The following is a 17,512-nucleotide window of genomic DNA, read 5'->3' as shown; positions in this document are numbered from 1 at the left end:
TTCTCTCAACCTGAGGCGGTGGCTGCTAGCTTCTCACCAAACCCATTTCTCTTTCTTCTACAACATATGCTTAGGGCGTATTCTCCAACCACCCTCCCTTGTGACTGCATTCGGGCCAATGGAAACGCTTCGAGACTTGGCTCCACCCCCAACCTTGTGATGCTTTCTCATCTCATCTGGCAACTGATTTCAACACCCAGGATGACTTTGGAGGTCAGGTGTGGAAGATGGCAGAGCTTTGGTCATCCAGATTCCTGAATGACCTCAAGACACCACCAACTGGACATTTGTGAGTGAGGGGTACATTCTATTTAAGCTGTGGGTTAGGCTATGGACATGTAAAGGTCGCTCTGTTTCAGCGTTTCGCCTTACCATACCTAGTAACAAAATCCTTTATGTCCCTCGGAGCTCTCAGTCTTTGGTAAAACTTCTCTAATTCTTGACCTCTTCCTGGATATCCCTTCCATCTACTGGCCATGATGGCGTCCTGCCTGTCCCTGTGGGAGCCACCAAGGTCCCCACGCAGAGAGGGCAGTGGCCAGTCCCTCCTCCCATTCGTGTTCTCCTTCACGGCAAACCTTCCTTCCTTAGAAATGTGTACCAGCCATGTCGTTCTCTTTCCTTCTTTGCCACTGTTCTCACTCACGTACCCGCCAGTGCCCATGAGTCTTGGCAGCCGGCTCACACCTTCCTCTTACCCCGGGTCGGTGCCACTCCAGGTTAGGACCTGTTTTCTACCGGCAGCCGGGCCCTCAGCGTGCTCGGGATGCATGTACCTCGTCACTTTGTTTTCCTGCTCCCCACAGGGACTTATCCAATGCAGTGCCCTTCTCCAGACTCTTTCTCGCCCATGACCTGCCTCCTAGCTCACTGAGAAAATCCAGGTGCTCTGGTGTGAATCCCCTCAACTTCCTGTCCTGCTCAGCACTGGCCCCACTCCGTTCTTTGGTCTGAATCATGCTGTCCTGTGACTCATGTCTTTACGTGTGCTCTCTCTCTTTCTCTCTCTCTCTTTTTCTCTCTTTCCTAGGGTCTTAGCCTCTCTCCACTGGCTCCTTCCAAAGCAATTTATAAATATACTCAAACCTCTTTCTTTGAATATTGTGACAACAACAGATTCCTAGAAAGAACCGCCTAGATTCACCTCGTCATCCCCATTCATTTTTTCACCCGCGATAATCTGGGTTTTGTTCCGCCTCCAGGCAAAGGAGCCCACCACCTTCCTGGTGGCCAAATGCGAAGTTCTCATTTGCCTCACCTTCTCTTTAGCCTTTGGGACTGCGGGACTCACCCTCTTAAGGACAGTCTCTTCTGTCCTGTTCTTGGCCCCTTAGAGGGGCTTTGGTCCTCTGCCCCAACCTGAAGCCTTAGTGTGACCAAAGGTTCTACCTCGGACCCCTTCCACCATCCTTCCTTTCTCGCCCCTCCCCTCCCCCTTACGCCCCTCGCCTCCTCCTCGCTTTCACTCTGTGTAATCCACTCCCAAGAGTTCCCTGCCAGCTTTTACACTGATGACTTACAAATTGAGTCAGCAGCTCATCAGTCTTGAGCTGGAAATCACGATATCTGGCTTCCTGCTGGTGTTTACCTTGTGATGGAAGTTGCATGGGCCCTTTGAGCTCAGTGCAGGTGAAACCGAGCTCATTATCTCCCCCCATCTCAAACCTTTGTATCCCCACTGATGCCACCTGGAACCACCAAGGCAGAAACGTGGAGTCACCGTCCAAGGCTCCCCTTCACAGACCCTCGGTGTACAAGTTGTGGCAAAGTCCCACCCTCTGTTTGTAGCGTTTCCAGTTTCTCTCATCCTCACGGACCTGGACCCGACCCACGTCAGGCCCTTCCTAGCCCCCCTTTGGTGCCCTGTAGGGATCTCCTAACCAGGGCTCCCACCTTCAGTCTTGCTGACCTTTACTGCCCCCAGAGCCACCTTTCTAAAGCAACAAAACTTTATGTCATCGCCCAGCCGGAACCCTGTAAAGGCTCCCTGTTGCTTTCAAGACAAAGTGTAAGCTCCACAGCAGGGTTTAGGAAGCCCTCCACGGCCTGTCCCTGCCCCCTCTCCTGCCCTCTTCTCTTTCCCTGAACTGCCCCACTCAACCCCTGGCTGTTCTCCAAGGTCACTGCGCTTTCACACCTCTATGCCTTTGCTCTTCCTCGCACCTCTGCCTGGAGTCTCCTCTGACCCTGCCTGCCTGCTGCACACCACGCATAGCTTCTTCTAGAAAGCCTTTTCTCTTCGCTTTCGTAGAGTAAAACCGACCCCTCTCCCCTTGAGTCCGCCCTGCACCCATGGTAGGAGGCAGGATGGGGTGGGGGCAGCTGCTGGGACACTGCACTGTGCCCCTGGCCAAGGCTGCCCATCGCAAGGCCAGCGCCCCGTCTTTCACTGCCAGGTGCTGGGTGCCTGACCCAGTGCCTGGTGCCTGGCAGACGCTCAGCAAGTCTCTTCCTTTGGTGCTGACCGGGCAGGTGGGTGAGTGGGAGGCTCCGGACGGATTCTGATTTCCAGCGATAGAAAGGTCTCGGGCTGAAAACGGGGCCATGAGACTTTATTTACTCAGAGGAAAGTGCTCTCTCCCTCACCTCATTGGTCACGTCCCTGGCCAGCCCTCCCTTCCCTGTGGAGGGCCCCAGCAGGCTGGACAGCCAGAGGCGCGGTGACTGTTATGGGGACGACTCCTCTTCCAGCTGCAGCTGAAGGAAAACGCCTGCAAGAGAAGTGGCAGGAATGTGGGCACAGATGGCGGAGCTTGTGGGGCACCCTGAGGATCTGCACCCAGTTCCCTAGGACCCGGATCCTGCCCTGGGCTCTCCCTCACTTACCTGTGACTGCGGCACGTGCCCCAACCCAGGCTCAAAAGCTGGACCCCAGCTTGGGACTGGATCCCTTCCCTTTGTTCTGGGGGGGGGGGGTGGTGCTAATGGCAAGACAGGGCCTGGGGGTGAAGAACCTGTTTACCTGAGGACTTGGCATAGACGGTCTGCCCATCTCTGCTCTGGGCGACACAGGACATGTAGAGCTTCTGGTCTTCGATCTTTTCCACGTCGACGTTTAGTACAGCCAGAGAGCCCACGGGGATCAGGCTGGGAGAGGAGGCAGCTTAGCCCATCCCTCGTGTGAACCCCTGGCCCCCTCCCCTTACCCCTCCTTCCCCCCACTCATCCCAAGGACTTAAGCGGCTCTGGGCTCAGGGCCGGCCTGCCAGCTCCCAGAGGCAGCCGGCTGAGGAAGGAGAGTGACAGGCAAGGCTCCCGCACCCCCACTGCCCAGGATGGCCACCCCCTCATTGATGAAAAGGGCCGTGACTTTAGCCAACACCCTGGGGGTTTGTACTTACTTTTTGAACCTGATGTTCAGGCTTAGTGTGAACAGCCCCTCCCCAGCCAGGTAGGCAGTTTTAGAAAAGGTCTCGTCCATCAAGGCTGCCAGGGACCCTCCGTGGGCAAACCTGGGGGAGGGGCGAGGAGCAAGGCCAGGGCTGCAGCACTGGGCAGACTGCTCCCTGGGCCTCCCCCGGCCCTGAGGTGGGACCACCCTGCCTCTGCCTTTCCCCAGAAATGAAAGGAAACAGAGCTGGATCCCATCTGATCAAAAACGAACTGAGCTTTTCTGCTGTTCCTTCAGCGGGTGTCAGCAGCCACTGATACAATTGTTTTATTTCACCAGGAAAAGAATTTCTGTTTTCTGACAGAGTGAATAGAAAAACATTTTTCTGATTCGTCACCTCATTGCTGGCAGCAATAGCCATAATTTGAAAAGATGCGCTCACACAGAGATGGGAAAAGCCCCCAAACTTTTTGGCTTAGTGAAAAACTAAATGTGAACTGTAACTTAGGACCCATAAAGTAACTTAGGACCTAAAAAGTGTCCACCAGGTGGGCTCCTGAGGACTGCTGCCGGGAAGGCTGAGAGCCGGCTAATCTGGACGTGACGATCCTCTGCTTTATTTAACGTGCGTCAGACTCTCATTCTCACTCGTAAGCTGACCTTCACACCAAAGCTGCTTTGTTGTTGGTTGCATTGGGGCAAATAGAAAGGCATCACATTTTAGAATGCAGATAATACAAAACAGATTCGAGTTTCTGATGTGGGAGACGGAAGCTCAGTTCGCCCCCCGGCACCCCAGCTCCTTAGGGAGAGGTACAGACCCCAGGGCCTGGTGTGTCCCATTCACCTGCTGAACTAAGCCCAAGAAGCAGCCAAGGCTGTCCACCCAGGCCCGGCCTGTGGTCTTACCCTGGGGCCCCCTCCAGGTAAGGGCCTGGTTGGAAAAGACAGACGGACTTCTTCTTGGACGGGTGGAAAAAGATGGCATACTCGTAGCCTTGTCCTTCCATTGGGATGCACCTGGTGAAAATGCGCCAGTCACTTTTGTCTGGGGAGAGATGGACAGTGTTACAGCTGAAGAAGGGTGTGCGTGAGGGCATGGGGCCCCACTCAGGACATAGGGCTGGGCAATCGGCACCGTGGGTGAGCCCTGCCTCAAGCACAGGGTCAAGGAGAGAACCAGAGGACACCCAGGCTCCACCCTCAGGGAACCTTCAGTCAGAGACGAGAGGCACAGGGAGCCCTCGGTCTGGAAGGAGAGACTCTCAGGAACTTCCCTGGCTGAAGGTGGAGATAGGATTAGGGCCGGGTCAAGACTTTCACAGACCTTACACGTTGAAAATTCAAAATGTAGCTCCTATAATTCACATGTAGTAATTCAAAATAAACAGCAAAATGAGTGCAATAAAGTCCATCAAAGTTCTAATTGCCCCCTAAGACAACTACAACTTTTTTTAAAAAAAAATATTAATATTAAAAATATAGCTAAGAGACAATATTATATTGGTTTCAGGGGTACACCAGTTTTCAACATTTATTTACCTAAAGAAGTGATCACCATGATAAGTCCAGCAGCCATCTGACACTGTACCATGCTATCACACCATTACTCACTATATTCCCCATGCTGTACATTACATCCCCATGACTTATTTGTTTTATCCCTGGAAATTTGAGCCTCTTATTTCCCTTCACCTTTCCCCCATTTTTATATGTTTTAATGACAGTATGTCTGTTTCCTTTGCCAGGTTAGCAAGTTTTCCGTCATTTTTTCAAATAGGTTCTCAATCCCTTGATCTCACTCTTCTCCTTCTGGTACCCCTGTGATGTGGATGTTGTTCTGGTTAATATTGTCCCAGAGGTCTCTTAAACTCTCATTTTTTTTATTCTTTTTTTTCCCCACTGTGCTGATTAGGTGTTTTATGCTACCTTGTTTTCCAAATTGCAGATTTAATCCTCTGCTTCATCTAGTCTGCTGGTGATTCCTTCTAGTGCATTCTTCATTTCAGTGATTGTATTCTTCACTTCTGACTGGTTCTTTTTTATGGTTTCTATGTCTTTTTTATGCTTGCAATCTCTCTGTTGAAGTTCTCACTAAGTTCCTTGAGCATCTTTATAATCACGATTTTGAACTCTGTCTCTGGTAGGTTGCTCGCCTCTATTTCGTGTAGTTCTTTTTCTGAATTTTTCTCCTGTTCTTTCGTTTGGGACGCATTTGTTTCCTCATTTTGACTGCCACTCTGTGTTTGTTTCTATGTCTGAGGTAAATCTGTTATGTTGCCCAGTCTTGGCCAGGTGGCGTTATGTAGTAGGCGGCCTGTGGGCCCAGTGGCGCAGTCTCCCTGGTCACCTGAGCCGGGTGCTCCAAGTGTGTCCCTTGTGTGGGTTGTGTGTGCCCTCCTGTTATAGTTGAGCCTGGGCTACTATTGGCACATCAGTGGGAGCGATTGACCCTCAGGCTGACTGGCTGTGGGGTTTGGCCACATCCACAGCTTATGAGCTGTTGTGTGGAGGGCTTATCCCATTGAGTGGGATTCGCCCCAGTGGGCTCTGGTGCCTGTTGAGACCACCCTTTGTGTGTGCCACTTGTGGGGCCAATGGGGCAGTGCTCTGCTGTGGTCTGAAGCCAACCTCCAAGCATATTGGTTCTGGGGCCTCTTGGGAGGGGCTCCAGGGCAGGCCCAGGTCTGCCACTGCCTGTGACTCGCCAGGGACTACCTGGTAGGGACACAAAGCGATTCGCCATTGTTCGATGCCTGTGCTAAACCTGAGGCATGTGGGAGAGATTATGCTATGAACCGAGAACAGCTGTCACCAGTACCAGGCCTGGGGTAATTGCAAAAGGCCAGGACACCCAGAAGCCTGCTGCCACCTCCTGGCTCCCCTAAGGTTCAGCCACTGATAAAGTCTCATGTGGTACTCAAGTTGGGTGAGTCAGGGTCTCAGAGAATCACTAGAGTGGGAAGAGCTGTGGTCACCAGGTTAATGTAGATTTTGGTTTGGTGCCAGTGCTGAGCCTGGAGCAACTCAGCAAAAGTCTCAGAGCACAATGAGGCCAGTTGCCGCCCACCTGGGGCCTGTGGACTCTGATAGTTTTCTAAGAAAGAGTGCAACGTGGGAGGGGCTGGCTGCTCCGGGAGAAAGTGCCTCCAGCTGTGGGAGAGTTGGGTGGGGTGGGGTCCTTGCTGAGTCAGCAGGGTGGAGTAACAGAGCTCACCAGGCCAATCAGATTCAGATTTGGCCTGTGGGGGCGGGCTCAACACAAGAAAGATGGTGCCCGCCTGCCAGCTACACTAAGTGGACTCCTTGCTGGGAAAATGCTGACTGTTCTCCAGCCCTCCCCCTGCAGCCACACACCTTGGTCTGCCACCCGAATGTCTCCGAGGCCCCCTGAGTCACTGTCCCTCCGCTGGAGCCCAAGGTGAGTTCCTGCGAGCGAGTGAGCCTGTGTACGGGCTGTTTAACAGGACGTCTGGGTTTCCTGCAGCCTTCTGTCCCACCTGAATGGGACACTGTTTTTCACAGCCAGATGTTGTGGGAGCTCCTCTTCCCGGCACCAGTACTCTGGGCTGGGGACCCTGGTGTGGGGGGCGGAGGTCCCTCGCTCCTCTGGGGGTACCTTCACGGCCAACATATCCCTCCTGATTCTCGGCCACCACAGGGAGGTTTGGGGCCGTTCCGTGTCTCTGTCCCTCCTACCAGTCTTGACATGGCTTCTTTATATTTTGAGTTATAGGACTTCTGTTTGGCTAGACTTCAGATGGTTTTCCAGGTTGATTGTTCTGTAATTTAGTTGTAATTTAAATGTGTTCATGGAAGGTCATAGGCACAGTGTTTATCTAGTTCTCCGTCTTGGACCTTTCCTAGTACATCCTTTTTGAATGGATACCAAATTCTTGTAAACAAATTATTTTGGCGCCGCTGCTTTGTTTGTGCCATAAACCCAAGGGTAGTCTGCCTACTGTACTACCCATTCCTTAATGGCAAGAAAACCACATATATGAATGAGAGAGGCAAGAAAACATGGACACACACATGAAGAAGGATGGAGGTGGAATGCTGTATCAGTCTGATTGGTGGGTGTTTCAGGAAAGGTGGTCTCAGCCCAGCAGAGCAGGGACAGTGTGCAGTGGGGGAGGGATCCCAAAGGCCTTTGGGGTTGTGGGGGGGCACTTGGGACCCGACAAAGGGCAGGGAGATGAGCTGGCAGTTCTCCAGGGGGCCACTAGGGTGCGCTCTCTTCAGACAGGAGGAGGGGAGTCCGAGAGCCAAGAGGACACTCATCCACCTGCCTGGGGCTGCAGCCCGAGGCGTGGAGTTAGGTACCAGGTAGAACTTCTGGCTGAGAACTGGACGGCAGCTGTGAGTTTCCTTCCCCAGCATCTTTGAACACGGGGGAAGGGGCTGGCTGAACCGACCCTGGTGGGCTGGGACGCCTGTGCTGGGGCCTTCTCAGGCCAGGTCTTACCTGAGGTCACTGCTAATCCGGATGGGAGCTTGAGCCCTTGGATGTGGTCTCTGTTGGACTTGAAGGAGGGCAGTTTGATCCAGCCATCGGCCTTGGTCTTCTCCAGAAATTCCTGGTACAGACTCAGCATGTCTGGACACCAGCTGGCATTGGGAAGGGCATAATCCTTCAAGTCTGTCTTCTCTGGGCAGAATCTTGAGACCTGGGCAAGAAAAATCAGGGGGACTAGACAGCTTCCTGGGAGTGGGGTGGGGTGGGCACTGCTGCTTGGTTGGGGGGACCTCCAGCTGGTGTGCTCCTGCGCTCTGGGCTCCTCGACCCCTCCCACCAGTATTGACAGGAGGGAAATGGCCCTTCTTCCTTGCAGAAGATTTGGGGACTCCTTGGGGACTCCTTGGGGACTCCCTGATGCTAAAGCGCCAGGGAAGGGAAGGAAAATAATTGGGGCTGACAATTGGAAGCATGCTGCTCCAGGTTTGTGAATTTCAGTGGTCCTGTTTTAAGACCTGTGAGCTGTTCCTTGGGACTGTGAACTGCTAGTATTCACCCCAATGTAAAGATGGGAAAACTGAGGAAATATGGCTAAGTCTGCAAAGCTCTTGAGCGCCAGAGCTTGAGGGTCAGACCAGAGCCCGTTCAGAGGCACTGTCTTCCTAGGGGGTTGGCCCCAGTTGGTGAGGACCCTGGGTACCGTTCCCTCATCTCATGGGCCCCTCCAGCTCTGTCCACAGCTGTGGGTCTGCCTGGGCAGGGTGGCTCATAGAAACATGTTTTGGGTGTTCACAGAGGTGAGGTGCCATCTGGACAAGGAGGAGTCCTCTATGGCATCAAATGCTCACACACCAATCACAACTGTGGGCAGGAAGCCAGCTGCTTGCTGGGACCACACACAGGATCCTTTCTCTGGGGACACCCCAACTCAGCTATAGCAGACTCAATCCCATGGGAGGAAAGTGACCACTGGTGGCCACGCAAAATTCATGCCAGGAAGAAACGGTCCTGGTGGTCTCGGTTTTGGATCTGGGCTACTGGGGATCTTACCTTCCCTTTGCCCAGTCAAATAGCTCCCCAGTACTCTGCCCACTTGCCCCAGCCACGATCTGGGAAGAGGAGATTGGCGGTGCTCCTTCCACCCTGGGCCCCAAGGAGAAGAGCTGTCCAACCAGCTGAGCTGGGAGCTCACTCACCAGGGAGTCTGTGGCTGATCCGAATGCTGAGGCCGGGTTGAGTCTGGGCAGGATCCGGCGTGTACCAGGGAGGGCTCTGTGGTGGCCGAGTCTTGCCACCACCTGGAAGCCACTCCTGATCATGGCTGAGTGCTGGCCCACTCCTGATGAGGCAGCAAGATGAGTGAGCGCTTTTCAGCGGCACTTGGGGGCCGTCGTGCAGCCACCTCTGTCAGGCCTCTCTCCTTTCTGTCACAGAGCCTTCATCAGCGAGCTTCCCCTGCAGGTGATGAGACAAGGCCAGGCTGGTTTGACACAACACCCTCAGACGCTGGGGGCCTTTAGCTGGTCCCAGCCCCACCCAGTGCTTGGGGAGGAGCAGAGGGTGGCTGCTTGGGCATGAATGCACAGCCTGTCTGGCTTGAGTTCAGAAAGAAGTATTTTTTAAAGGAGCAAAAATGTGCATAAAGAAATAGTATAGGTTACACGGAGGCGTGGAGAGCTGCCCTGGAGTTTGGAGTGTGGGGAGAACCCAAGAGAATTCTCAGAAAGATAAGGGAGGGCCGTCTCTTGGTTGGAGAGCATTGGTGGAGTGTGTGTGTGTGTGTGTGTGTGTGTGTAGCATTTGTGGGGTGTGCTCCCCAAGCTCTGGTATGATTCTCTGGCTCAGAAGAGCAACTCACAGCCCTTAGCCACACTCTTCTTTAATCCCAGACAAGAAAATGGGGAGTGGGGAGAGGAAGGGCTCCATGGGGGACCCTGAAGTCTGGGAGCTGATCCCAGCCAGGTTGCCCAGGAGGTGGTAAGGGCCATCCTCCCAAAAAGAGCCAGAAGCTCAACCTGGGAAATTCTTGTTTCAGTGTCTGAGAGCCTCCTGGGAGCAGGGCTGCCACCCTCGTGTGGCCAGACTTTCTTTGCAGATCGTACCTCCCAGTGGGATCTGCATCTCTTGTCACCTGGCTTAGAGGAGTGGATCCTGTGGCCCAGGGGAAATACGGGGGAATTGAAGGAGCTGACCAGTGGTTGAGACGTCAACCTCTGGGACGGAAGAGGTTCCACGAGAGAGGAAATACAAGAAATGAAGATCTGGTCAGGTCTGTGATATGTAAGAGCAAATATAACGGGATCAAAACTATGGCCTTTGGAGGTAATTAGAAAGAAGGAAATGTGAGAAGGACGTCTACAGCAAAACCATAGGTGTGGCCCTGACTTAGGGTGATTGGAATAGAATGGTGGAGGTGGGCTAAGGCCATCTTGGAAGAGAAAGGTTAAGGTTGTGGAGAAAGCTCCCCTTTCCCCCTTTCTGACTCTCCCACCATTCCACACATCCTGTCAGTTCTTCCTGCGACACTGAGCCCTTCCTAGACGTGGGCTGGGAGGTCAGCTGTCCAGAGAGATGGGAACATGCTTTGAGCAGGTTTTGTGCCTTGAGCGGGTTTTGTTACAGGAGCTATGGCCCAGCCCTTCTCTTTCTGTGAACTCAGCTCAGGGAAAACAAAGCATCTTCCCAGACCGGGACTCTCTGAAGTGATTAGGAGACAGGGAAACCAGTCATACTGCCCGCCAGGTCCATTTCCAGAGTGGGACCCATGGGGGAATGCTGAGTTTGGGGCTTCTCTTGCTGAGATGGGACCCATCCCCAGAAGCACGTCCTGGGCCTGCCCTGCCCGATGGCACACAGGAGAACCGGCAGTGACGTGCGGGTGAACGATGACCAACCAGCTCTTGGTGGGAAGGAGCTCTGATTGGCAGCCTTCGCCAACTTCTCTGGTGTAAACTTTCCCACAGTGGCTGATTTCAGGCTACCAAAATGAAGCCCCTGAGCCCGAGTGTGAAGCTGGTAGAGACGTGCACACTCGGCTGCTGCCGCCTGGTAGAGCAAAGCAACGGGTGACCCGCCTTGGCAGGTTCAGCGTCACTTCTTGGACCCAGGCCCTTTCTTCCCCTTTATCAGCTTCCCAAGTTTAAACTCATGCCCACTTCTGTCTTGGAGTTCCCTTCCCTCCCAAGAAGGACCATGCTGTAGCTCTCAGACCCGTCTTCCCTTGCTGCTCGCAAAACCGGTCCACAGGACATTTAGAGAGGAAAATGGTAGCATTGCCAGAAACCTTACAAAGACCTGGGGGCCTGGGAAGCCCTCTCAGCCCATTCTGGACGCCGGTGGAGCTGCCCTGAGGGGGGCTGGCCGGCTCCCTGCTGTGATGGAGGTGTCCCTGGCATTTTGCGAGCGTTCCCTCTAGTCCTTCTGAATGAGGAAGGAACTTCCCTGGTGGCTTCCTAGGTGCCACGGCTGTTGTCCTCTGCGAACTCAGCCTCTCCTGAAGACTTGGCCCTGTAGCCTGAACCCCGACACTTCAGAGGGCTCCCAGGCTGCGCACGTCCCTCTCAGGCTGGGGCTGATCTTAGACTCTGTCCAGCCCGGTCCCACCCTCAGGGAAGCTGTTTCTTTGACCTTCTTCTGAGCTAAGGGTCAGGGGCAGGCTGGATAGGAGCAGCTGTGCTCAACAGAGAGTGACAGGCAAACCTGGGGGTGCTGAGGAGGCAGGGGGCGCGGCCCTGGTTCTGCTCCTCTAGGGAGCTGCCGCGATGAAACGCAGACCCAGTGCCAGCTCTTCTGACTTTCCAACGGTAGACAATGCCAATCCAGACTTTTATGTGAAACCTTCTAACTTTTAAATGTTGCAACTGGTTTATAAAGAGATTGCATGAGCTAAAACCAGTATCTCTGCCTGGATCTGGTCCTGCAGGCTGCCAGCCGGTCGTGCCACAAGCTTCCCAGCTCATTCCTCGGCCTTTCCCTCCCCTCATTCTTCCTGGAGTCTGTTGCTTGTCTGCCCCAGATCTCGTCTCTCTGCTAGCAGATCAGCCTTCTTTTCCTGGTTACCTCTGGGAGGGAACCTTCCGGACATTCATTTTACACACTCGATGCCCACAGTGGACCCTTCGGAAAGGAATAAATCGTCATGTGTTAAAATTGATGTAACAGTTGGCTTTATGCTGATTCAGGGTTTTTGCTTTGTCCAGTCTTGCCTTATTATTAAAACTTTATCCATTTCTTGATCAGGGTGTCATTCTTTATGAAATATACAGTTCTCAAAACTCAAGTTTGAAAACTCCAGCCTTCAGCCAACGACAAGGGAAATGAGTTTGCCCCACCCCTGCCTCCTCCAAGATCGCGCTCGTGGTTTAGCCCTGACTCAGTCACACTTTCTCACACTTCTGTGCCTGCACTCGTCATCACGGCGGGGCCGTATGTCCTGAGGTTGGGCACTTGGGGTCTGGAGTCGGGGTAGTGGGGAGACCAGATACAAAGCCTGGGTTTGCCTCAGCTTCCTCATCTGTAAAATGGGAATCATCTGAGGGGGAGATACAAAGCCCGGGTTTGCCTCAGCTTCCTCATCTGTAAAATGGGAATCATCTGAGGGGGCTGTATGATTTGGGGGAATTTACTTAACCTAGCACAGTTTGCTCACCCGTAAAATAAGGCAATCAGTAGGACCTAAGAAGTAAAGGAGGTAAGGCAAATAATGTGTTTTCACAATGCCTGGGAAACTGTAATTTTAGGTCATAGTTTTCAGAATCCCTGTGCTGCAGTGGGCATTTCCCTCATGAAAGGGCATGGCCTCTTCATAAACAGCCTCTGCACGTCCTTTTTACCCCTGCCTCTCCCCTGAGGCAACTAAAGACCTCATGGGCTAAGGACAGCAAAAGGCTCCCCTTATCTCTTGCACATGGGCATTTGTTTAAGAAGATTCTCTAAGGTCAGGGTAAATCACCGCTCCCTGGAGGCGGACGGCCTGCAGTATCTGCCTTCTTCCTTCCTCTCCCTGAGCTGCACTTAGCTAGGTTGCCACGTTCTGGACGCACAGACTGAAGGCATGGAAGGGCTTAGAGGAGGGGAATGAACCGCAGTAGCTCAAGGCTGGCCACGTGTTCCCAGGGGGAGCCAGCTGGGAGCCTCATTGTCACTAATATCATGTGTCGGTGTGCACACACCATTCAGAGTGTGAACGCTGGTGTAACCAATGTGCCCCAAGTCAGGCACATGAGCTGCAAAAGCCACCCCAACCTGTGCATGCAGGTGAGTCATGTCTTGCCCCGCCCCAGGGTGGCTCCTCCCGTCCTCCTGCCGGAAGTATAAGAAGCCGGGAGCCACCCAGGACCTGGGGACAGCCCCAGTGCCTGACATGGGAAACAGTGGGGAACGGAAGCCGAGGGGCCGTTCTCTGTGGCTGGTGCTCTGGTATCTCCAGTGGCCCCTTCCCTCACTGCGGAGACTGAGACATGTCCCCCACTGACCCCGTACTGAGACATGAACCCCACTGATCCTGTCTTTCTTCTAGTTACGGTGGCCTCCCAGGCACACACTTGCTTCCACAGTGAAAGCCACCATTGCTTTCTGAGGACGGGGTGACAAGAGGAAGTTCCTCTCCCAGGTGAGGCTCACCTCTGGCTGCTCCTGCCAGGTGGGCCTGGTTTCCCACTGCTAAGCCTCTACACACAGACTCAGTTCTTCAGCTGTGGGCACACATGTGGCCACTCTACACATGCAGATTCTGTTACTCAGGCGGGCTGAACGTTTGGGAGTCCGGCCATCTCATGGCTCTGACCCCCCAAACCCCTTCCCTTCCTACTCTTGCCGCTGCTCTTGCCTTTCTGCCCTTCTCTCTCCCTGCAACTCCACCCATGCCACCTGGGTACTTCCAGACATGACTCAGAAACTTTCACTCTTAGAAAGAACCCAGGATCCTTATGCAAATCACCATCCCCCTCACCTCCCACTGACTTCCTGGGACCCACATATCAGTAGTTACAGGGGGTAGTGTGTGAAGGGATGGAGTGGCTTAGCTGCCTCCATCCGCCTGCCTGCCTGACAAGATTCCACTACTGGAGACAGAAAGGGGGTTGACACGTCAACCAGAAATGGCTCATTTTCTTAGAAACATGATTTGACCAGGCACTTCTCTGTTGGTTCTGTGTTGAGCTCGTCTCCTGTTGGCTTATAAATTCCTTGACTGTCGCTATGCTTATTTGATGTTTAAAATCCCAACCCTTAACATGTTGCTATGTCTTGTGGGCTCGTAAGTGTGCTGGCATGGCTCCCAGCCAATGCATGCGAAGAAAAGAGGGACAATTACAGAAAACATGCATTTTTACCTTCATTTACTCACTTAGTCCACATGACTGTCCTAGGAAATAGGGACTAAACCACCTCGATTTTACAGATGAGGAAATGGGGCCATTCAGAGGCTCCCTAACGTGCCCAAAGGCACACAGCCCGCACATGAACCCAGGCCGAAGCCCCAGCTCTTCCACCAGCCAGAGGCTGTAATGGTGGCTTAAATGCCTCCTTAGTTGAGCACAGAGCCCAGACTTGGCCAACAGAAGGCAAGTTCCAGTGAGGTCTGTCTCCTCTATCAGGACACGGTCCTGGTCGAGGCCCTTCTCTCGCTCCCTGGGGATAGTCACACATTCGCTGAATACTCTGCACGGAACTAAGGGCTGTGTGTGGATTTCCTCTTTTAATCTCCATATCCTGAGGTCGTCACCGTTGTAACCATTCCGCTTGTATTTTATCAAAGTAATTTCTTACACAGCGCTTGGCGCTAAGCTTTGGGGAAGCCACGTTGATGACAAAAAAAACAGTGTAATCCCTCCACCCTGCTCCATTCCCTCTTCCACAGATTCAACCCCTTGTAACCATTCTAACTGTTGTGCTTTGGTTTTTTACAACTGGCCTAATATGCTTTTTGATTTGTCAGTGTTAGGTTCATACTCGACAAAGTGCTTTGCTGTTGTTTCCCTTCCTAACATTGCCATATTTTGTTTTGAATCAGAACCTGTGAAACTCCAAAATAGGAACTTTTTCATAGGAGCTTTATAAGAATTTGTGTATTCAGTCATGAAATGTTTTAGATTTCTATTGTACCAAATTCTCTCTTAAGAAACACAATGTTAAAAACTCAATCCTGGTGTTGGGGGCCTCAGTCATGGTTTTATTTTGTAAAAAGGTCACAAGCCCTTGGTCTACCACTCTGTAATTTATTTGCTGCCCCTGATGGTTTTGTTTCAACAGCACTGCCAGGCTTTTCCCACACATAAATACAGTGCACACTGAGGAAATAGGAACCACTCCTAATACCAGCTTAATAATCAGGCGTGTAAACCTGCTACGTAAAAATCTTCACTACGATTATGTGGTTGGCTAGCGTGTGTCACCAGCATTGAAATCACCTAATCCTCTTTGTCAGTTATCCGTTGCTACATTACCTCAAATTTTAGAAGCTTAAAATAACATTTGTTACCTCACATCATTTCTGAGGGTGGAGAATCTGGGAGTGGTTCTGGCCCAGGGTCTCTCATGAGTTAGCAGTCAAGCTGGCGGCAGGGACGGTAGTCTCTGAAGTTGACTGGAGCTGGAAAGTTCCTCAACACATGGACTTCTCCACAGAGCTGCTTTTGACACGGGTTCCCTCGGAGTGAATGACGAGGGAGAGGGAGACAGACAACTTCGCTGAATTCATTTATTAGCTCTAGTTGTTTTCGGTGGATTCTTTGGGATGATCTACATCTGGAATCGTGTCATTTGCACATGGTTTTATTTCTTCCTTTCCAATTTCGATGCCTTTTATTTTTTTCTTGCTCAGTTGCTCTGCCTAGGACTTCCAGTACGATGTTGAATATCGGTAATAACAGTGTGAATCCTTGTTTTGTTCCTGATTTTAGGGGGAAAGCTTGCATACTCTTTCACCATTGAGTATGATAGTAGCTGTGGGTTTTTCACAGATGCTCTTTATTATGGTAAGGAAGTTCTTTCTATTCCTATTTTGAGTGTTTCTGTCATGAAAGGGGATTGGATTCTGTCAAATGCCCCTTCTACATCAATTGAGGTGATCGTGTGGTTTTGTTCCTTTGTTCTATTAATGTGGTGTGTTACATTGATTTTCTTATGTTGAACAACCCTTGTATTTCTGGGATAAATCCCACTTGGTCATGGTTGTAATCTTTTAAATGTGCTGTTAGCTTCAGTTTGCTCGTATTGTTGAGGATTTTTGTATCTGTATTCATAAAGGATATTACTTTGTAGTTTTGGTTTCTTCCTTGTGGCATCTTTGTCTGCAGGCCACTTAATTTTAAATCCATAATTAAGATGAGGAATAAGCTAATTCTGTGATTCTGAGCTGATCACGGTAGTGCCAGACCCAGAATACTATTAAATTTTAAACTTTCCCAAGACATCAAATCCATGACTTACTTTCAGTGATCTAACTTTGAAAGTGATTGCCTTGTTGTCTCTGCAATAGAGAATGTTGTACACTTAACATTGAATCGTATATTCGCGTAGGGTTATTAGGTAGAACAGTACTTTGGCCTCCCAACTGGCTGGGATAGCAGAAAAGTCACGGTCCCAAGAAGGTAACAGGGTGGGAAACATAGGAACATAATGGACATGAGCTTCCTTAACACCGAACAAAAAGATTTTCTTGACTTCCTTTTATATTTCCTTCTGCCTTCCCATGAGAGAAAAAAAAGATAATTTTATTTTTCATTACTTCTTATTGCTCCAACAATGGATTTCTGTACATGACTGTCTTTCTATTCTGCTTCTCAGACATTTAGAAACCGGGGGGTTAAGAACAAAAACTCACGGCCTAATTATGTTTGTACTGACAGTTCTAAGATATTTTGACACTGACCGGCATCCATTCCTAATCTTCATTCAAAATGTTACTTACCTCCCTGTGTGAAGAGGGGACATGGGCATCGAGGAATGGCTCCCTGGGTCACACAGCAAACTCGCGATAGAGTGGGGCTAGCAACAGTTCTGATCACACCTCCCTTCCTTCTGACTTTTCAGCCACGTTTGGCCTAACTTACAAATTTATCAACATGCAACCCGATGAAAGCAAGAATGCCAGGGTTTGATTGAGCGTAGGAACAGAGTCTGCTGCAACAGAGAAACCGTTTTGCCCTCACTGGCCATGGGAAAACCCTGTGTTAACAGCTACTGAGCTTTTCTATTAGTCGATTCGATAGAGTCACGTTCATGTGCTGCAGCGAACGCTAGACATGGCCAGACCAGTGTGAGAGCTAAAACTGACTGTGGGTAGACAGGCAGGTGTGAGCACACTTAACAGAAAGAAGAAAAACTGGTCGTTGGGCATTCTCTCAGGTTCTTTGGCCTTGAAGGAAGGTCAGGTGTGCTTTAGCACTGTTGCAGACCTGTTTGGATAAACCAAATGTTGAAAATTCTTTCTTTAAAATTCCTTCACTGTCTAAACATTCGGTGCAACTAAGCCAGCAGTGCTTTGGCTTCACGTCATTTAACCTGCCTCGTGTCCACAAACAGCAAGAGAACCAGGATTAGAAATGGAGCCTGAAGATGGGACTGAATTCCTGCAATCTCATGACAACACGTGAACAGTTGCTTCTTGTGGATGAGCAAAGTGGCTTCTTGAGGTGGAAGCTCCTCCTGATGAAGGTGCCGTGAAGGTTGTTGAAATGACAATTAAGGATTTAGAATATTACACACACTTAATAAAGCAG

At 51.3% G+C, this 17,512-nt stretch overlaps 1 protein-coding gene across 1 annotated transcript; it reads right to left on the bottom strand.

Annotated features, from left to right (window-relative positions):
* Positions 1-2,667: 2,667 nt before the first annotated feature.
* THEM5 (thioesterase superfamily member 5) lies at positions 2,668-10,726 on the bottom strand (the record flags this gene model as incomplete). Its single annotated transcript, XM_081025165.1, has 6 exons — positions 8,987-10,726; positions 7,800-8,001; positions 4,241-4,379; positions 3,342-3,452; positions 2,963-3,087; positions 2,668-2,711 (listed from the first exon to the last, which is right to left on the bottom strand). The coding sequence occupies exons 1-6, from the start codon at positions 9,107-9,109 to the stop codon at positions 2,668-2,670; spliced, it is 744 nt and encodes a 247-aa protein (XP_080881291.1). The 5' UTR covers positions 9,110-10,726.
* Between the last annotated feature and the right edge of the window lie 6,786 nt (positions 10,727-17,512).

Source organism: Rhinolophus hipposideros, assembly GCF_964194185.1.
Source record: "Rhinolophus hipposideros genome assembly, chromosome: 19".
In the NCBI taxonomy this organism is placed as follows: domain Eukaryota; kingdom Metazoa; phylum Chordata; class Mammalia; order Chiroptera; family Rhinolophidae; genus Rhinolophus; species Rhinolophus hipposideros.
This window is presented reverse-complemented; position numbering and strand designations above follow the sequence as displayed.